The 22,067-nt window shown below is 40.6% G+C and overlaps 1 protein-coding gene across 1 annotated transcript in view; it reads left to right on the plus strand.

Annotated features, from left to right (window-relative positions):
• Positions 1-22,067, plus strand: part of Mgam (maltase-glucoamylase) — a 129,116-nt gene that overhangs the window by 48,687 nt on the left and 58,362 nt on the right. Inside the window, exons 24-45 of the mRNA XM_029534874.1 lie at positions 187-354; positions 2,659-2,811; positions 3,118-3,318; positions 5,148-5,302; positions 6,378-6,546; positions 6,799-6,895; positions 7,669-7,781; positions 8,886-9,011; positions 10,400-10,528; positions 10,773-10,883; positions 11,227-11,289; positions 11,810-11,944; positions 12,408-12,495; positions 13,385-13,523; positions 14,337-14,470; positions 14,586-14,620; positions 14,712-14,828; positions 15,221-15,369; positions 15,957-16,041; positions 16,920-16,976; positions 19,998-20,119; positions 21,661-21,749. Coding sequence (XP_029390734.1) covers positions 187-354; positions 2,659-2,811; positions 3,118-3,318; positions 5,148-5,302; positions 6,378-6,546; positions 6,799-6,895; positions 7,669-7,781; positions 8,886-9,011; positions 10,400-10,528; positions 10,773-10,883; positions 11,227-11,289; positions 11,810-11,944; positions 12,408-12,495; positions 13,385-13,523; positions 14,337-14,470; positions 14,586-14,620; positions 14,712-14,828; positions 15,221-15,369; positions 15,957-16,041; positions 16,920-16,976; positions 19,998-20,119; positions 21,661-21,749 — 2,635 coding nt within the window. The remainder of the gene's footprint in view (positions 1-186; positions 355-2,658; positions 2,812-3,117; positions 3,319-5,147; positions 5,303-6,377; positions 6,547-6,798; positions 6,896-7,668; positions 7,782-8,885; positions 9,012-10,399; positions 10,529-10,772; positions 10,884-11,226; positions 11,290-11,809; positions 11,945-12,407; positions 12,496-13,384; positions 13,524-14,336; positions 14,471-14,585; positions 14,621-14,711; positions 14,829-15,220; positions 15,370-15,956; positions 16,042-16,919; positions 16,977-19,997; positions 20,120-21,660; positions 21,750-22,067) is intronic.

Genomic DNA, 22,067 nt, shown 5'->3' on the forward strand with positions numbered 1-22,067 from the left:
AAAAGGTCTGAGAGTTTCCCCCCACATTCTCCATTAGCTTATGAAGATAAGTTTGCATCCCCACCAACATTCAGCAGCAGGGAAATTGAGAGTTCTTCAGAGCAGCTCGAGGGTGTGGTGTAGGATGGAGGCCCAGGGAATCTATATATTCATAATTTGTTCATAATTATGCTTGGTGTATTTCAGAACCATTTGGATGTGAAAGTTTCAAGTTCAAATTACAAGGATCCCAATAACCTAGAATTCCAGGAAATTAAAATCCTTGGAACACAGGAATTCCGCAATGTTAGAGTGAAACAGAATGGGAATGTCCTTCAAATGTCTCCTCAAGTCACTTACAAACCCAACCTGAGGGTAAGAATGGCTTTTGTGAGGAGGCTTTCCACAAACCTCCACGGGGTCATGATGTTACTTCTTGCTAAGGTCACATGGGCTGCTGAAGGGCCAGAGCACCTCTGAGGCCAGGCGAGGAGGTTAGAGTGTTGGAGAAGGAAGGTNAAAACAGATGTTGAAGCCAACGTGGCTCCAGGTTTTCCCATCCTTATTTTCTTCTCATTCATTGCTTTATCTAACTGGGTGTGGGGACAGGATCCAAGGAAAGGACTCTGAAAGTTAATCCCTTGTGCTCTAAGGTGAAGGGAGAGAGAGAGAGAGAGAGAGAGAGAGAGAGAGAGAGAGAGAGAGAGAGAGAAGAGAGAGAGAGAGCTCCTATGAATAAAAGTTTATGGGGCTTTTATTTATTTAATTTTTAATGTTCCTTTCCTTTTGGATGCTTTATTAAGACATCACATGTTTCCTATCATATGCATTTCGAAGAAATATTTTGTGGAAAAAGAATTGATGGTGCTAGCTAACATAGATGGTGATTAGACAGTGGTATTCTCCAGATGTAATGGGGTCCACTGTTTCTGTATGACTTGTCTTCCATTCCTCTTCTTCCTTAGTCCTGTGAGGAACTTTTCCGATGCCAATTCTGATGACTTCTCCCGAGGTTCCTCATGGAACCAGAGTGCTGAATCAATACTGATTGAGGATCTTCTAAGTTTGAGTTAACCTGTCAACTGAGACATTTATTAAATGGCATATTGATTACACTTGACATTTTATTATGACAATACATAAAGGGGATATATATTTTACTAAATTACATATAAAGGATTATGTGGCTGTTTGGTCTGTGGCAAAGTGAAAGACAGCTGAAAGAGACATATGTGAAAACATGATTTGTTTATGACAGAAAATAAGATATTTAACATATCATCAAAGGAACTGTTTATTGCTTGAATTGGGATGGTCAGAATACAATTAATATAAATGAAACTTTGTGAAAGTATTAAGGTGTCTAAACCAATATTGGTAAAATGTCTGCTTTGTTCTTAATTGATGTCCAAAGCTTAGTAAAGTAGTTGAAGCCAGCTTTCTGGAGAAGACATGGATGGAACACCACCTTGAAAGATATAGTTTTATGGATATGGAGAGATAGCTCAGCCGTTAAGAGCACTGGCTGCTGTCTCTGAGGTTCTGGTTTGATTCTTAACACCCAAATGTTATCTCCCAGAAATCTGTTACTCCAGTTCCACAGGACCAATGACATGTCCTGTGGTCACTGCACAAACATAATGCAGGCAAATCACCCATATACATAAAAAATATTGAATTTGGTGATAAGTAAGGTCTATTTTCTCTCTGAATTGGTACAGGCTGAATGGATCCAGTCACAATGCCCTATTCTAGGGAAAAGAAAAATGGAAAAAATAAGCATCAAAAGAAAAAAAAAACAGAGATAAAATTAAAGGATAAGGCCCTTCTATCAAAAACGAAACCCTGGCCCCAGAAAATGAACTCAAACTTATTTTTCTGGCCAGGCTTATGCTACAGTCATTAAGTTTTCCATCACTACTTCAAAGTATCTCTTATTTGAAACAAAAATACAGAGAAAAGCACATTTTATATAAAGAAGATAGCTAGTAATGTATTCCAGGAAGGACCTTGTTTTCCCAGAGAGTGTTTGTCTTGGAAATGGTGTCCAAGATGAGTTATTAGAACACTATCAAAAGGCTTGGAAGTCTTAAATTATCAGTCTGTAACTCCATACTAGGCTTAGTAGGTTGGAAATGGAAGTTTATATATGATATTTCTCACCCCCAATCTTACACTTAATTGGTATATCTGAGATAAAAAAAAATTGAAGGAATTTGTGTAAGACTCCAGAGAACACTGGTACTACATCTCAAGCAACATTACATATGTGCCCTCTAATCTAGGCATGCCACACCAAAGAGGGGCATAATATGGGGAGGGGCTGAACAAGAAATAATGGCTTAACTTAGAAAGATGAGGAAAAAATATTTCTGACAAAATAAATAGTAGTCAAGTGGTCCATGGAGGGACTGATAAAAGGTTTGATCATAAGAGGTTTTCCTTGGTCTTTCTCTCTACAATATAGAAGGTTTCCATAGAATAGTTGTATTTTCCTTTGTCACTGACTATACCCTAAGCACATATACACTTGTGCCCTCATATGCTATAGTATGTTGTTTAAAATATTAAAATCAGGGCATAAGGATAGACTAAGGATAACATTTATACTTAATTTCTGTAAAAAAGCTTCAGGTCTTGTAAGACTTTTGTACTGAGGATGAATTTCCATTCTTTCAGGTTGCCACCATCACAAATATCCATCTCAGGCTGGGAGAAGCATATACGGTTGAGTGGGACTTCTTCACAAGGGAGGAGGAAAGGATAGATTGCTATCCAGATGAGCATGGTGCTTCTGAGGCAAACTGCAGTNCCCGTGGCTGCATCTGGGAGGTAACCATGCTGAAGATGTTCATGTAAACAGAAAACCCTTGAAATACAGTCTACAAGGTCTTATCACAGCCCTGTACCCATGGGTTTATTTACATTCACGGAAAGGCTCCCCATAAATATTATTTCGATTGAGGAGTGGGATGTATTTACCATGTTGTTTTGAGTCCAGGAAATTTAAATTCATGCTTATATAAATGTTATAGACATAAATGAATGTACTTATGGCTTTCTCTCCAGATAATTTGTCTCTTTTAACTCTGATAATTCCATATCCCTGCTGATCTAGGATGCTGACTTTCTTTCCAGGTATCCAACACTACTGGGGTCCCTTTTTGCTACTTTGTCAATGAGCTGTACTCAGTCAGCAATGTTCAGTACGACTCACATGGGGCCACAGCTGACATCTCCTTGAAGGCTTCCACTTACAGCAATGCCTTCCCCTCTACACCTGTGAATAAACTGAAACTGAAAGTGACCTACCACAAGAATGAAATGCTGCAGTTTAAGGTATGTACTATCAGGTGTGGACGGCCACTCCTGTTCAAATATTCTGTGCTACTTTGTATTACAAAATTCTGACAAAATGTCTCATTTTCATAGCAAAATACTTTAGCACATAATTTAAATTATGAGATCAATTAGATGTCCAATGCAATAGAGAGATCTCTCCTAATTTGAAATTGAGAAAAATCACTGTGCCTAAGGAAGATTGTTGTGAGAGAACACATGGAGAGGAAGCAGATGAGGCTAGTAGGAAGATAGGAGCGTTATGGCTGAGTTTGTTCTGGAATAAGAAGGGAGATGGGGAACGATGGGTGTGTTTGAAACTTTGAGATCATCTTGCTCACTCCTATAGACTAGAAGAGGGAGATGCCCACGAAATCACTACCATGTTGCAAAGTTTCACGTGTGTCTGTGTAAGGTAGTGATGTTAACTGAAATGTGAAAACTGAGCAGATTTATGATTGAAAATATAAGTATGATTTTGAATAAAACAATTGGAGACGTCTTTGAAATACTCATGAAAGTGATTGCTTTTCCTTTCACGGTTTAATTAAACCAAGGGAGTAGGGATTGACTAGCTATCCTGTTGTTTCTTTCCTTATTAAATTGTGAGCTGCTCCTAGACAGGGATTTGTCTTCCACCGTGGTGGTAATGGAATCCCACACAGGCTGCTATATAGTGAGGTGTCAAATGCTGCTGCGAGAGTCTAAGTCAGTGATCAAGGCAGAGAGCCCCTGCCTAAAGGAGCTTTCAGAATCTGAGCTCCATCTGGACTTGAGCTCTGTGTCTTCTGCTGTGATTCGCTGTATGTGTGTGATCTCATCAGAGTGAAGTTCATTGGGTGTGCAGCCTCAACTCCTCCCCACTAACCAGTTAGCTAGACAGTCATAGTCTCCACCATGCTTATGTCTTTCTGAGCCCATGTTAATACTCTGAGTCTTTGCTTTTGCTGTTTCTTTACCAGAACTTTTTGCTCTTTTTTTTTTTTTTTTTTTTTTTTTTTTTTTTATATTGGTTTTTTTTTTTTTGGTACTCGGTTTACCGTGACCAATCTTTTATGATTTATCCTGTATTTCTTCTATGAAACCACCTTAATGCCCAGAATATTTTTCTTCTTTGTAATCAGAAACCCCCTTTTTTTCAGAATTTATGTTAGCTCATATCCTTCAACTGTGCCTAGTTCTTCTGCACTACTTTCCATGATTCATGATAATAACCTTGGCCAATTTATTGAACCAACAGTAGAACATGGGTCATTAATTACTTAGCTTATATTTCATTTTCATTTTTCAAAATAGAATAGGTTTTTAAATTCCATACTTTGAGGTCCCCTACATCTATATATAAAACAATATCACGTTTGCAAATCCCACATCAATTTCAGAATGAAGTTTTGATGCTAACCACAATGTTGAAATGGATGAACAAATGTTCTAGAGCCCATAATAATGAGACCTGAACTCAGATTAAGCTATTACATTGGACATTGTTCTCTGGTAGATTGATTAAGCCCTGGATTGTAAAGTTAGAGAAGACAAATTTACAACATCCAGTCTTTGTCAAATATGCCAAGAGTATGCTCAGTTATTCAAAGTGTTGTTTTAAAATAACAGGTAACTGTGAATATTTACACTATTAATGCCATACTTTGACAGATTTATATGTTGTGCAGTGACCTGTTAAGTATACTTAGGATATCTAGTGTTTCAAGCCTCTAAAATTTTGTGAGGTAGGAATCCAAAAATCTTCACATGTTATTTTGAATTATATGGCACAATACCATGTAATGGGACACATTTGTATTTACATAAAATGATTTCCTCTGGTCTAGATCTATGATCCCAACAACAGTCGGTATGAAGTCCCAGTCCCTCTGAACATCCCCAGTGCTCCATCAAGCACCTCTGAAGGCCGTCTGTATGATGTCCTCATCAAGGAGAATCCATTTGGGATTCAAGTTCGCCGGAAGAGCACAGGCACTGTAGTGTGAGTGATTCCTGGTCTGAGTCTGTGTTACTGCTCTTCTAAATATTCCCCACCAGTTCTATTATCCTTGATGACATCCTGGCTCCAACAGCATACTGCCTACGTTCAGATCCATGATGTATCAGTTACTTTCTGTAGCTGTGATAAAAAACAAAACAAAACAAAACAAACAAAAACCAAAAACTCACCCCCCCCAAAAAAAAAGAAAAGAAAAGAAAAGAAAAGAAAAGAAAAGAAAAGAAAAGAAAAGAAAAGAAAAGAAAAGAAAAGAAACAAACCCAAACAAACAAAATAGCCATGAGAACTTGCAAAAGACTTTGAGTTTATGGCTTCTGAATGTCAGGCTCTATGACTCTATGATGGTGATATGGAAGCAGGTAGACAGGTCAACAGAAAAGTTGAGAGTTCACATCTTGAAGTGCAAAGAGGAAAAGAGTGCCCCACTGGGGACCAAGTATTCAAATACATGGAATTATGGGGTATATCTCATTCTAACCTCCACATCTGAAGAAGTGTGTTCTATTTATAGAGGGAATCTTTAATAATCCAAGAGCAAATACTAAGGTAGTTCTGCGTAAGTGTGTATTCATTATATAAGCCACAAACTGGAGAATATTTATCAATTTCAACTGACGTATTTCATTGAGATAACTAAGAGGACAAAGATGAGAGACAGAGCCTGGATACAAGAAGGGCTTTAGAACAGGATCAGCCTCAGAGTCTCCACCGGAGGCTCTCATGAGAAGTAAGCAGGCAGGAAAGGTTGTGTCAGGTGCTCATATTTGAAGCCTGGAAACGGGTAGAAAGTGGACCATCAGTGGTCAAGGCTATGGAGTGGCATGGGGAGTATGGAGTGGGAGTGTGTTAAAGTGATTTTACTTCCTACTGTGCGTAACAGTAAAGGGAAGTAAGGATAGAGTAGATGATTGTATCTACTGCATATTTTGTTGGGTAGAGACTATATTTTCACTCTGGTGGGTGAAAATATACAGCTCTGTGGTCCTTACAAAGGCAGTGTCTGGAAGCCACTAGGAAGCTGATTTTTCTTTGGCAAATGTTCCTTTCCCTTTTTTAGCTGGGACTCTCAGCTCCTCGGCTTCACCTTCAATGACATGTTCATCCGTATCTCCACCCGCCTGCCCTCCACATACATCTATGGCTTTGGGGAAACTGAGCACACAACGTTCAAGATAGACATGAACTGGCACACATGGGGCATGTTTTCCAGGGATGAGCCTCCAGGGGTAAGGGCAGAGTGTGGTCTCTCCCTCCTCCTCCTCCTCCTCCTCCTCCTCCTCCCCCTCCTCCTCCTCCCCCAACTTCAACTGACAGTTATCTTCTGCTATTAGATAAGTGGATCATTTTCATGCGTCTTGTTCCTCATGTGCTTAACTTATTCTCCTAAGAAGGCTGGACACAACTAAGCAGGCAATTTTTGTTTCTTTCTCAGGGACCAGTTTTCCTAAACTCTTCTGTTTTCTCCTCTTTACTCTCAGTTCAAGAAGAATTCTTATGGTGTTCACCCTTACTACATGGGGCTGGAGGAGGATGGCAATGCCCATGGAGTCCTCCTGATGAACAGCAATGCCATGGGTAGGACAACGCCTTCATCTGTTGTTACATATGCTGGTTTCTCTTATATAATGTCGTAACATAGTTGACGTAACTGTTTGTGATACAGCCTCTCAGGGAATACATTTTTGTAATAACCACAAACAGAGAAACAACAGAATTGAGTGAATTCATAATATTTTTGATTAGTTGGTGAAGCCAGCTACATAAATTGAATTGATTTGAAGATGTGAGTCAGAACATTCACTTTAGGAGAATGAGGGTGTGGAGATCATTTGTGTGATATATTTAAAAATGGTAAATAGCCAAGAATCTGGACAAGAATGGATACAAAACTGGGGCAATATGAGCACGATCTCTAGTGAAATTGACCCTCTTTGTGTCCACAATAGTTTTGTCAATATGCTCTATTTGTAAAAAAATGTTATCACTGGGAACTTTGCAGGAAATATATACTGATGCTCACTGCACTGTTTTTTATGTTTATGAATCATAAACTATTGTAAAACAATGCTTATAATAATGAATTTGAGTGTATTTATAAAGATAAATTTGAAAAAAAAAACATAGTAGTATGACAGGATAGCCTAAAATGCAAGCATGCTTGCATGGTTGGGGGACTTTCTGTTAGCTTCTTATTCTGTGTGGGATAACTGCAGAGTACCTGTTGTCAGTACACTGCAGTATAAGAAAAAGTTACTTAGGATTTCAGGCCTGAATATTTCTCAATGTGAAGATGGCGCATTTAGATAGTCTTGTTTGTTTGTTTATTTATTTGTTTTTTGTCTTTTCAGATGTGACCTTCCAGCCCATGCCTGCCCTGACATACCGAACCATAGGGGGCATTCTGGACTTCTATGTGTTCTTGGGCCCAACGCCAGAGATTGTTACTCAACAATACACAGAGGTAGGAAGGAATTAATTTGATTCTGCAGCATATTCCTTACCCCAGATACCATTTTATTCAGCACATTTGGTGTTCCAAAGCATGCATCCATTAGTGTTAACGGTCACATAATAACCATAATTGTTAGCTTTCTCTGAGGCAGGAGTATTGTACAATAAAGAGCAAAAATCTTCATCCCTATAGCCATTGAGTTTATACCCCCTTAATATATTATAGAAAAACAGACATGCTTTCACACAGACATTCTAGTAAGGCTAGTGAAAATGCTGGAGATGGTTGGGGTGGTGATAATATTTATGGTAAGAGGGGATGTTAATCTTGATAAAAGTGATAGTAGTATTGCTAGAACTAGTAGTCTCACTGATTGAAGTAGTGATAATGATGCTTGTGATGGTGCAGTTGTTGGAGATGAAGTGGGCAATGATTGGACTGGATTAAAAGTGAAGTTGGAAGTGACAGTGATGGTGTAGGGGTGATGCTGCTGAGTATTGTGGTTGTTTGTGTTGTGATAGTAATGGTGGAAATGTCGAAATGATGGCAGAATTGATGGTGATAACGGTTGTGATGGTGATCAGTGTATCGTGGTACCCATGACTGGGTTACAGTTGTGATGTTTAAGGTATTTTTAATGGTTATGAAAGTAGTGATGATAAAGGTACTGACACATGAGGGCAGGGAGTGGTGTGACATTGACTGTACAGTAGCAACACATGTGCAAAACTATTGCCACATACATGTCTGTAAGATCATGCCACATGTAATTCATTCTTTATAAAGATACTATGGGATGGATACTACCAATATCCCCCGTTTGACCATTAAGAAGCAAACACATAGATAACTTCATTTTGTCCATTGTCACAATCTAGGAGGGTCTGGAAATTATACTCTGAACCTGGTAGCATGTGTGTGGTTGTTTTATTTATAAATGAGCCACGTAGAAATCAGAAAGAAACTCAAAGGAAAACTCCAGGCTATAAGTAGATTTCCTTAAGGAAACGGGACCTTCCTCTTTCTGGATTTAAGTTGGTAGATTATGTAGCTTTGAAAAAAGCCCTTTCCTACTTTATATACAACCTCCATTGTGCTTCTTCTGTTTTCTAGTTGATTGGTCGGCCTGTGATGGTACCTTACTGGTCCCTGGGGTTCCAGCTGTGTCGCTATGGATATGAGAATGATACTGAGATTGCCAACCTGTATGATGAAATGGTGGCTAAGCAGATCCCCTATGTACGTACATGTCATAGTATATGGTCTCTGTGACCACATAGTCAATTCAAATATCTCTATATTATAATGTGTTGGATGAGTTCTGCAATGACACACTGCTTCACCACATGTCACAGTGTGTCTGTCTCCAACAAAATACCTTCTTAGTGCACTGACAGTTCAGCATGACAAGGAAGAGCTAAGGCTGGACCAAGGCAGTTTCTGCTGTACCATGTTTCTACTCATTTTTTTTAAAGCATGCCTTCAAGACATTTGGTTATAATATTCTTCATAAGATTAAGAGATTTTTCTAATGGGAATTATGTCTTAAAAATGTTAACCCAAATTCAGTCAACCATTCATGGATACAGATTTGTCTTCAGGTTTAAAACTGATAAAGCACTTTAGCACATCATTTGATTTGCTTCTTCTGCACCGTTGCTTGCTCAATGCAGTCGACTTACAGAGAGTTTAGAGTGGAAAACACTGAAACTACTTTTTTCTTTTCTTTTAATTAGGTATTTTCTTTATTTACATTGCAAGTTTTCTCCCCTTTTCTCCTTTACCCTCCCAAACCCACCCTATCACACCCCTCCCCCTGCTCACTAACCCACTCACTCCTGTGCCCCTGTCCTGGCATTCCCCTGCCCTGGGTCATCGAGCCTTCACAAGACCAAGGGCTGCTCCTCTCATTGGTGTCCCACAAGACCATCCTCTGCTACCTATGCGGCTGGAGCTATGGGTCCCTCCATGCATACCCTTTGGTTGGTGGTTTAGTCCTTGGGAGCTCTGGGGGGACTGATTGTGAACCTACCTTTTTCATTTGAGGACTTTGGATCCAACACTTTGAGGGGATTCTGTAGATCACTATTACAACTTATTGAGTTGTACTTTTGTTTTCATTTTTAAATGTTGTTCAACAGATAAGAAGTAGTGCCTCTAATATGTCATATAACAAGAACTCTGATGACTCTGAACACTGGGCAACTATGCTAACTACATGTTTTGTTTTGCATTACTGTGTAGAACCTTTACAGTTCATATTGTATCAGGACTAGACAACTAACCTTATTTTCTCTAAAACAGAACCATTGATTTCAATGGTTAGCTTCCATGGGATCATCACTACACTCACATCTTACATGTTCTGTTTTCATAGTACTTTCTTTTACAGTGCTTATATTTATTTTTTCTATAACCCTTCCAGACATACACAGGCATCATCAACTATTTGTTGGTATTGTTTACTCAGAGTTTTTTCATTCTTGAGTAGATAGTAGACAAAAACAATCACTATCCTAAGATCCATATCTATAATACAGTATGGGTCTTGTTTGAAATGTTCAGAATCAAAGCTCTGGCATCTGGACTGTCTCCATCATCAGCCACTGTTCTTTGTGTCATCCCAGGATGTGCAGTACTCAGACATTGACTACATGGAGAGGCAGCTGGACTTCAAGCTCAGCCCCAAGTTCTCTGGGTTTCCAGCCCTGATCAATCGCATGAAGGCCAATGGGATGCGGGTCATCCTCATTCTGGTTAGTCCTGTGTGAGTGTGGGCAGTGAGTGGGACAGTGGATGGACTCGTGCAGAGATCACCTTGGGCTGTCTGTCCTTTCCTGGTCTAGGAGAGAAAAAGAAGTGTTATTAATCTAAGTGTATTTTGAGGGAGCCAGAGAAACTCTACAGTGCAAGTTGAACTGGGGACTTGCTTTTTTTCTAATGTGTCCCTTTTTAATTTTCTATCTTAATTTTCCCACCTACCCTGTGCTTGGATTGCAGGATCCAGCCATTTCTGGCAATGAAACACAGCCCTACCCCGCCTTCACCCAGGGCGTGGAGAATGACATCTTCATCAGATATCCCAATAACGGAGGCATTGTCTGGGGAAAGGTATGGGCTGTGTGATGACCCAGCAAGACTCACCCGGGGCCAGAGTCATTATTGGTGCTTTTCTGGAATGTTGATTTTGTGTTCCTTAAGTTTGGTTTCTGATCTTATGGCTTTCTTTCTTTCTTTCTTTCTTTCTTTCTTTCTTTCTTTCTTTCTTTCTTTCTTTCTTTCTTTCTTTCTTTCTTTTTTTTCAGCGCATATCAGTAGATATTCTTAAGGTCTTTGTGGAACCCATTCTTCTTTAGAGCAATCCTACTTGACTACTGTGACACAAGACTTATAGTTCCATAAGACATTATTTATTATGTCCAGGACATTGCTGTTAATTTTTTTCTCTTCACAGGTCTGGCCTGATTACCCTAATATCACTGTGAACTCCTCTCTAGACTGGGACGCTCAAGTGGAGGTAAAAGGCCCCTTGTAGATGCTGGGTGTTGTCAGGGCTGCCAGGAAAGTACAGCCATAGCTAGGATTTTAGATGTGTATACACTTAGGACAGAGACATTCAAGGAAGATTACCTTAGGAACAATGGTAAATGGGTGAGGTAGTTTGGGGAGATGCTCCTTGGAGAAGGCAAAGTGGTAGTGAGGGTAGGAATTTGTAAGGGTGGGACTGTGAGGAGAAGAAGGAGTCTAGCTAGATCCAAGTGAAGAAGTTTTAAATTTAGGTTTTAACTGTCCAAAGCTCAGGATACCCTTGACCAGTCCATTCCATACAATGAGAATCATTTCTAAATGCTGGGAGGGCCTATCATTTGTGTTTATACACTCTAAATATTCTTTAATAAGTCAAGAATATTGCATTACATAGGTTCTATTCAGATAGATAACTGTGGAGCTATAAGAATTCATTGAGTTCAGCTTAGTAAGTGCTCACTTCCTGCACAACATATTCATTGACTGTGGATTTTATTTTACTCTGGCAGCAATACCGAGCTTATGTGGCCTTCCCAGACTTTTTCCGTGATTCTACTGCCCTCTGGTGGAAGAAGGAGATTAAAGAGCTCCATAGCAACTCACAGGATCCAGCAAAGAGCTTAAAGTTTGATGGCCTATGGATTGTAAGTGTGCCTGTCTCTGTGTGTACATGTGAGTTTGCATGTGTTTGTGTGTATGTGTGCATTGGTTCCCGCATGTGTATCCTTGGCATTGGGTGAGGTAATAATATAATTTCCAGAGAAAGTTTAGACATACCCAAGTGCCAATCATCCAATCAAACTTAGAATTGCCCTCAATATAGTACCAAGGAACTTGTCTGAAGCTTCCGCTGTAAAACCTCAACAATAATTAATGGAAATTGTTTAAAATATTTTTTGTCTTAAGGGGGAAAGTAATAAATGATCTAGCCAGTCATATTGAGGTAAATCGCTCTTCCTAGTTTGTACTTCGATGAATTACGATCCTCCCTGGGTAGGCTGTACAGAGAGGAGATTGCTGGATACCAAGTGTGTAACGATTTCTTTGTTTCTGAATTGAGAAGATCTAAGTACCTTTAAAAGTAACTCACAAGTGTGTTATTTGTAGGATATGAATGAACCTTCCAGCTTTGTGAATGGGGCAGTTCCTTCTGGCTGCAGTGATACAACTCTGAATCATCCTCCCTACATGCCACGTAAGGACCTTGGGCCCTCACACTTACACAGTAGCTAGAAGAAAGATGAGCCCAGCATCGTAGGGGACCCCTGATCACCAGTGGCACATCTCTACCATTTTTTTGTTGAAAGGTTCCTGAGACAAGCTTATTATTTTATCTAATGGGAGATGTTTAAAATTTTTCTTTAATTTGTCCAGAAATCCTATGACTATGATAATGTTTCTGTGCCGTCATCACTTAGAGAACTTCTTTTTCTTCACCAATATGTATAAACAAGGAGCCCATGAACTTTGGAATTATTCACATCTATTGCTTAGCTCCATATACTATATTTTTCTGAGTTATGTAACCGTACAGAGACATTACCAAATTAAAATTTTCTACACTGTGAGAGGCAGATCACCCTATCCCCTCACAGTAATATGATAAGAAAATATGAAATAACTTGTGCGTTAAAATTGATGGGACTGAAAGGAAGGTCCAGCAGTGAAGACTGAGTACTATTCTAACAGAAGACTCAAATTCACTGGTAACTCTGCTCCAGAGTTTCAAATGAAATCTTCTGGTCTCAGCAGCCATCCCCCCCCCCTCTCTCTCACACACACACATACACACACACTACACACACACTGAAATAAAAGTAAATCTTTCAAATGTTCTTATAGCTGGACCTGCCACGCAGTGAATATTTGACAACGTGTACTCTTCCCTCACCTCGATTTTCCTTATTGAATTTGATGTTGAAAATCAGTTACTGTGTTACTTAGAGAGGACCATTCTTCTCATGACCCTGGGAAGGGAACCTGGAGCCAAACAGAGGCCATTAGTCTTAATATATCCTAAAACGCAGTCAGGAATTGAGAGTCAAGACTGATTGATATTCACTGACTGTCATCATTTCCCTCAGATGTTGAAGGCAGAGACAGGGGCCTGAGCAGCAAGACACTGTGCATGGAGAGTGAGCAAATCCTTCCAGGTGGCTCCCGGGTGCGGCACTATGATGTACACAGCCTGTACGGGTGGTCCCAGACCAGACCCACCTACGAGTGAGTGACCATTCTCTGGTTGATGAAATGTGTAGGAGGCAGTGGTGGTGGGTTTATCTTCCCTAATTTGTCCTTCATTTTCCATACTATGGACTGAAAAATAACTTACCTGTAACTTTGTAGAGATTTGTGATTAAAGTTGAGATGTAAGATTTTTTTTTTAAAATGTACCATCACATATGTGGGAAACAGTAGGGTTGAGGACCCACTCATATGGGGACACTAGGTTATTAAACAACGTAGCACACGTAGCAGCAAGAAGTATCTTCGGTTAGAAGTGACAAAACAGGGAAGGGCGAGGATAAAACTTCCCTCCTTTATCTCAGAATCAAATAATCTTTTTAGGCGTTTGCTATTTTATTTTTGCTTGTTTCTTAATCACTCTGGACACTTTCATAAAATAGTCAAGGCTTATTTAATTGAAAAACACCATGTTTTGTATATTACATGTATATTACTAATTATTTTATGGGAAACTTGGAATTTCTGTTTCCTCCTCAAATATAGAAATCTAAGTATTGGGTAAATAACTTATAATCAACAGTGCCTGAGGTTTGGTGACAACCTCTGTGTTCATCACATGAGATTTTGTGGTGGTTGTTTTTTGATTTTGTAAACAATGAAAGGCATGGAAAGGAATCCCTGTATTACTATCCCCACCACCAGCTAAACCCTCCTGAATTTGTTCTCCAGCTTCCCTCCAAGGGTGCAGTAAATATTTGCCACCATTCTTTAAGCACATGGTTTTAATGGAGAAGCTCTATTTCATTTTTCCCAGCCTTTCTTCAATATACCACCTTGTGTCCCAACCAGAGCTATGCAGGAGGTGACAGGAGAGAGAGGGATTGTCATCACACGCTCCACATTCCCCTCTTCTGGACGCTGGGCAGGACACTGGCTGGGAGACAACACAGCTGCCTGGGACCAGCTGGGGAAATCCATCATTGGTGTGTGGGTGTGCCCAGGGGCTTCTGCAGACAGGGGTGGGAGTAAGATCCTTGGTGGAGGGGAGAAGGATGCAGAGAATGTCCTGTGCTGACCCTGCGGCATCTCTCATTGCAGGCATGATGGATTTCAGCCTCTTCGGCATATCCTATGTAAGTGTCCTTTACATGTTCCTCCTCCCTAGGGAGATAGCAGTGTCTCTTAGAAAGCGCCAAGAGCTGACTTTGTTCCATGTTGTTTCAGACCGGGTCAGACATCTGTGGGTTCTTTAATGATGCTGAGTATGAGATGTGTGTTCGCTGGATGCAGCTGGGCGCCTTTTATCCCTTCTCCAGGAACCACAACACCATAGGGACCAAGGTAGGACATCAGCTTCACGTATACTATGTCACTGAAATTGCCATCTTAGTTTCTCTGGATATTCTTGCTATCTGTTTTCCCTGAGACATCTTCAAAGCCATTAAGTCCTCTTCTTAAAAACTGTAATCTTCAATACTATTTTTGTTGACTTTTTGGTTAGAAACTCTTTTCCATTGTATTTCATGAAAAACATTTTTAGTTTTTAAAAATTTTCTGAGAGAATCTTGCTGACTTTTCTCAGCCTAATTATTATTATTATGGAAATATCATCCATAATTTTCTTTAGAATATGACACTTTAGTGTTGCAATATGCAGTTCCAATTAGCCTTGGGTGACTTTGAATTCTTAGGTGTCTGGGTGGGTTTTGAACACTTTCCTCATTCTGCTTTAGAGACAAGACCCTGTATCCTGGGATAAAAACTTTGAGGATATTTCCAGGAGTGTGCTGGAGACCAGATACACTCTGTTGCCATATCTCTACACCTTGATGTACAAGGCCCACAAGGAGGGCAGCACAGTTGTGCGGCCTCTTCTCCATGAGTAAGTGTCCATCAGGAATCCTATTGTACAGTGAGCAATTTACTTAACATGTCGGATGGAAGTGGATACAAACAATATTTCCCATTGAGGTAATAAGTCAACTTTTGTATGAGTGCTCCTGACAGAGTATCTTTATTGCTCTTGTGAATACAGTGTCATAAGTAACACTTCTGTTGGGTGTAAGGCATGTACTGAACTCAGGAAATGAAACCACTGAGCCCAAGATTTCTTTCTTTTGCGGCCCTACAAAAACTTCTGTATTTGGTGTAGGAGTTTTGTTATGTAGACCTCGACCAGAGCATGTTTGTATACCCTAAGAGGACCTTCCAGGGAGGGATGGCAGGGGAAATCCTCTTCTTTGCATTACAGTGTAGAAATGGAAGATGCTTTGTAGCAGATAATGTGTTTCTGAAGTTTGGAGAATATGCCATGTGGGATATTGATTCTATGTAATCCTCATCAGTCTCATGATGTATGAGGAAGGCAGAGGGTATAGGTGGATTTGGGGTCTACACTGGAGCACTTCTTCAGGGACCTGCTCTGAGGTCACACTGGGGTCAGATTGGTGCCTTCATTTCTGCTTTTAGGTTTCTTGCAGACCGGGAGACCTGGAACATAGACAAACAGTTCCTGCTGGGTCCAGCCTTCCTAGTCAGTCCTGTGCTGGAGCCTGTGAGTATGGGGGCCCTAGGGGTTAAGAATTCCACTAATGGGCTGGACGACTGGAGTGACATGGGGTTTGGAGAGAGAGCGATCTTGAGAGATGGTTTCTCACTCTACATTTTCATTTTTGGTTCCTTCTTAGCTAAATTCCACATATAGTTGTTCTACTTTAATGCCAGCCTAACAATTCTAGTTTCAAGAAGAGGAGTAACCTTGTAAAATATTTAAGAATATAATAATTTTCTGTGAGCTAAGCTCAAGCAGAGAGGGTAAAGTGCAGAAAATGTAAAAATGCCATATTTTCTGTCATTCTTAACTAAAATTAACTGGAGAACCAATTGCAGCAGTATGTGTTTTCTTATCTATTTTCTCTTTAATTAGTTCTCCGTTTTTGAGGCTAAAAGATAATTGCATTATTATACCCTCCCTCTGTGTCATCTATTGATACTTGTTCGTCTTCCCCTTCATTATGCGCATTGTCTTGAAGCTAGAAATTAAGCTACTTGTTCTGTGTACAGTGTTTTTTCTTTAAATAAAATGAGTAGATAATTAATGCATCCTGCATCTTTTTGAGCCTGAGTAATTTTCTTCTGCTCTACAGTCAACAATTCCTTGTTTCTTTAGGGAGGAGATGAAATATCTGTAAGAGAATGGTGATTGTTATTCTCTGAAGTCCTGTAACCCATGGGGCATTGTGAAAGCACCTATTTTTTTGTAGGCTAATTTATGTTGTTGGAAAAGGAGTGTCATTTTTGTCCCCATAAGATAGATGATGTAATTTTGTCTAAATGTGTTAGCCTTATTTTAACTCCTCCCCAGTGTATACTGGTCACTGTGTCTGAGATACCTGAGTCCTCTGCCCATACTTTCTTTGTATTTTATTTCAGAATGCCAGAAATGTCACTGCATATTTCCCTAAAGCCCAGTGGTATGATTATTACACGGTAAGTTTTTCCTTATATTTATACAATCCAGAAGGTGGTAGCGTACAGAGTATCTGGATATGATAGAGATCAAGCTTAGTGACACCTTGTGTGGTCTTGATTGGCCACTTTACCTTTGTGACCTGATTTCTTATCTTCTGAGCATGACCAGCTACCCTTCATGTAAGCCTCCTGAAAGGACATCCAGAGCATCTCACTGGTGCCAGGCTTGCTGGGAATCTTTTATATATGTGAGACTATAGCTTTGTGTTAATATCATTACAGTGCAGAGACACCAGTAAATTCTTGAAATCATGCTTCAGGATTAATATTTGTTTATAGAGGTTCTTAATTGTAGAGATCTTTTCCTCTCTGCATTTTATTACAAGCAAACTCTCTGAAGCTAGAGACTTGGCCCAATGTAGGGAGATGCTAGCATATAGGCCTAGTGACCGGAGGTTGATTAAGAGTTTTCTTGTGGCTCCATGCCCCAGTCTAGGGGAATGCCAGGATAAGGAAGTAGGAGTGGGTAGGTAGGTGAGCAGGGGGAAGGGGTAAGGGATAGGGGGTTTTGGAAGGGAAACCAGGAAAGGGGAAAATATTTGAAATGTAAATAAAGAATATATCTAATAAAAAAGTTTTCTTCTGATCTATACAATAAATAAAGTCAATGTCTGTAGTTTGTAAGTTTAAGAAGAATTGCTCTGTGTTACCATCAAAGATCAATAGTTATGAGACATGTATAAATACATAAAACACATAGACACACATGGTACAGGACTTGGATGTCTGAACAAGTTCATGTAAACAGCCAACAGAATCTCTCTAGGATGCCTGTCTGGGACAGCACAAGCTAAGAGTGCAGCTGAAAGGCTTGATCTGCTCTAACAATGCCCTCTCACCATGGTATGAGGAGAAGAAAGTATCAGGCAGACAAACGTCAGAGAATATGTCAGCAACTTGTATCACAACCCAAGTGGATCGCAGTGGGGTTGGGTACAGGATGGATGAGGAAGAACACCATGGATTTCTTCCTCCTCTCTATTCTGGGAGCACCTAGTCACTCCTTCATGTTCTTTGGTATTGGCCAGTTCTGCCTTTAGGGTAAGGATGCTCTAGGAGTTTCTTAGTAGTTAACAGGCAGTTTAAGTGACTCTCATATTGCCTTCCTTTGAGTGTGTCTGCTAACCGCCTTATACCCCAATCACGAGACCTTATGGGTATGTTGCAGGTGTCTGATATAGGGCCTGGACTAGGTTTCAAAAGGGACAATCCAAGGACACATAATTTAAAATGGTCCTGTATTGTCAGGCTGGCCTTACCTATACATGGCCTTGAGAACATATGCCATCTTTAAGTTTGTATCCTAGGCTGCTTGCTAGCTTGTTCTAGTGCTGCCCTGCCCAGTTAAATGCATTTTGTTGAGCACTAGGAATATAAATACACAGCCTTAAGAAGCCTGGCATGGAATGAGTAGCTAATGTTGGTTTGCCCTAAGGACTGGCTCATAAGTAAATGATCTCATGTACCACATTTTAAAAGTGAAGAATGAAGGTTTCTGAGGAAAATTTTCCTGGATTGGCTAATTTTACTAATGGTGCTAAAATAAAAGGCAGTTTCAGGTAAAGGGGAGGTAACTGACATGGCTTGCAAAGCCAAAGGTGAATTGAGCAAGCCCTACAGAGAAAAAACAATGTACGTCACTTATTTTTATATTTTTAACGTTGTATCGGAACACAGCTAGATGCATCCTATATGAATCCTCCTCACCTGTAAAGCCACAGTGTTCAAATACCTAGCAGGGGACACTTGCAATATCTCCTGGTCATTGTAGGATGGAGTACTGGGGCTGCTAGTGCCCTCTAGTGAACAGATACCAACAGTGCCATACCAGCACTATATCCAAAAGCCACTCTTGTGAAGGCAGCCTCACAAGGAAGAATTATCTACCACTAGGTATCAATGGAACCATCATCAAAGAGAAGGATGCCCTGCTGTATCTGAGGTAGTGGAGGAAGGTTTGAGGTCATGCATCAGGAGGAATGTCAGACTGTACCTCACACAAAAGAGACAAGATAAAAGTGTGAATGAGAGAAGAAAATTTGGGTAGATTCTGATTGTGATTTGTAAGCAATCCTAGTTACTAGACGTTTTCTAAGAAGCAGGAGTCAGAAGTGTTAGTTACCTGGTAGACGCATGAGAAAGAATGAGAAGCAATGGCCAATCAGTGGCCTCTTGGTGAAAGAAAAGGTCTATATTTTTCCTGAAGAGAATGTTTCAGGGGCTAAGAAGAGTAGCAACATTTTCCAAGGTCCCTTCCCTAACTTGGAAACAGTGTAGAGTAAGATTTTTTGGGATCCACATGAGACCCTCATGAAGCCCGTTGTAGCCCTCCCAGTGTTTCCCTGTGTCCCCCTATGGCCAGGCATTTTCACAGGAACTTACTTATTTATATACAAAAGGCTGCCCGCTCTCTATGTCATCCCCTCATAGACGCCTTTCCCTCCTCACCCCCTTTCCTCTTCTCTTCCCCTTCTACTATGAGAGGGTAGGAACACCCTGCATACCCCCCCCCCCACCTTGGCACATCATGTCTGCAGGATTAGGTTCATTCTCTTCCACTAAGGCTAGACAAGGCTGCCCTGTTGGGGAGCAGATTCCACAGTCAGACTACATCTTTATGGAGATCCCCTCTTCCAGTTGTTGGGGTGACCCACATGGAGACTGTGCTGTACATCTGCTACGGATGTGCCAGAGGCCTTGGTCTAGCCCATGTATGTTCTTTGATTGGTGGTTCAGTCTCTGAGAGCTCCCAGGGATTCAGGTTAATTGACTCAGTTGGTCTTCCTACTATGGAGTTCCTATCTCTCAGGAGCTTAAACTTTAAATGCAGCAGTTTCCACACAACGGGGGGGGGGGGACAAAGTATGATCATGACCTTTGTTGAACAGTAGTGAGCAGTTGGCTTGTGCAGGGTCTGCTTGAGTGTACACTTCAGGGAGTTGTGTGTTCTTTCCTTCATCATCTCTTCTTCTGCCCCAGGGTGCAGACATTAATTCAACAGGTTGGATGACCTTGCCAGCCCCTCTTGAGCACATCAATCTTCATGTCCGAGGGGGTTACATCTTGCCATGGCAACAACCTGCCCTGAACACCAACTTAAGGTGAGTGATGGCAGAGGGGCTCCGTTTTGTGATGGAAAGCCACATTTACATCATTCCTATGCTAAAGTCAAAGTAGTTTTCTAAACACGTTTTTTTTCTGTCTGTGTGCATTGTGCTTTCCACAACTGGGCATTTTGTCCACATCTTTGACAGGGTGTGCTAAAGCAGCAGGTGGCATGTAATAAAGAAGGATGGTTCTGCCTGCCCTCTTTCTCTGTCTGTGTGTATCTCTCTCCCTCTTTAGTGTGTGTGTGCGCGCGCGTGTGTGTGCATATGTGTGTGCATATGTGCGTGCATGCATGCAGGTTAATGCTCACCCTCTGTCTTTGGATTTTTCCTGTCCTCCTGAGGAGCTGTGGACTGAGCTAGATCCTGGTTGAATTTCAGAGAACTTCTTCCCTGTTCTACTTTAAACTCTTACAGTTTTCAGGACTCTGACAGCTCTGAAGGTGGTCAGCCTCCTAGCTTTTCTGAGGGCTGTGGCAATTTTAGTTCTGAAACCTCACATCTTGAGAAAACTGCATTCAGTTGGTTCCTCTCCTGCCCTGCTCAGACTGTCTGTCACATGCTCACTGCTCTTGTCCCACTAGTTTTCATTTCTGGAATAGCATTTCTGCTCTGTCCTTCTAAAGCTTTTGTTTTTTATGTTTACTCCCTCCCGACTCATCCCTCTCTTGTGGTGAGTCAAAATAAGAATTCAAGAATATTTACTCAAGTGTCCAGTATATCACTTTTGCTTTATAACATTTTTGGTTCAAAACGGTAGCCTAAACTGCTACTGAAGAGTTCCACATTGAAGACAATGTTTTACTAAAAGAATTATTGTATTAATTAATAACAGACAAAGATTTGTTTCAAGAGTGTAACCTATCTGTTTCTTTGATTATTTCTTAGTGCTTTAGCTATTTCAGTTGCAGACGTTTAACAAAAGCTGTATATCCCAACGCTGACTTGTTTTTCTTTCTCTTTTCAGTTTGAGGCTATTCTGTACACTCATATCAATTTACCTTGCAAAAATGAAAGTTTTATTTTTTCCCCATCCTTTAAATCTGATATCCTTCATTAGTGAAGAGACCATAATATAAAGTCTATATTAGTTGCTGTATACTAAATATGCTTTCTGTGCTCAGGAATTATTTTTTTACTCAGAAACAGATATGATATAGCTCACCTACATAATGGAACCTCTGTGTTGTGAGTGGAGACACTTTCTCATATTGGGATGCCACAGCATCTCTATCTGAGACTCTTCCCTGTTCTCACAGTCCGCATTCTGTATGTCAATGCAGCCACAGCATTCATCATAGCTGATGTAGTGATTCTGATGCTCACGTATTGGTGTCCTGTCTGGACATTTGTTGTTGAGGTTTGGGATATTTCTAACTTGTGACAGCAATACTGAACAAAATATCTTCTAGAATCCTTGCCTCTGTCTCTGAAGGAAAGTGGTATCTGTGACTAGTACCTTTATCAACTTGAAACTTGGTGCCAGTATTAGAGCTCTAAGGATTTGTTTCTTGTGTAAATCTTGGTCCCCACAGCCGGAAGAATCCTCTTGGTCTTCTCATTGCTCTGGATGAGAACAAAGAAGCAAGAGGAGAGCTGTTCTGGGATGATGGGCAGTCGAAGGGTGAGTACATTAAGAGGGTGTGGCCATTGCAGACCTGCACCAGACTCTGTCCCTTTACTCCTGCTGGTCATCCAGCTGTGGATGAAATCTTACCAGGCACCCTAGTAGCAGCTTTCAGAGAAAACACTTGCTTTTGGTTGTTGTCTTAGTCAGGGTTTCTATTCCTGCACAAACATCATGACCAAGAAGCAAGTTGGGGAGGAAATGGTTTATTCAGCTTACATTTTCATACTGCTGTTGATCACCAAAGGATGCAGGACTGGAACTCAAGCAGGTCAGAAAGCAGGAGCTGATGCAGAGGCTATGGAGGGATGTTCT

This window comes from Mus pahari, chromosome 2 (genome assembly GCF_900095145.1).
Source record: "Mus pahari chromosome 2, PAHARI_EIJ_v1.1, whole genome shotgun sequence".
In the NCBI taxonomy this organism is placed as follows: domain Eukaryota; kingdom Metazoa; phylum Chordata; class Mammalia; order Rodentia; family Muridae; genus Mus; species Mus pahari.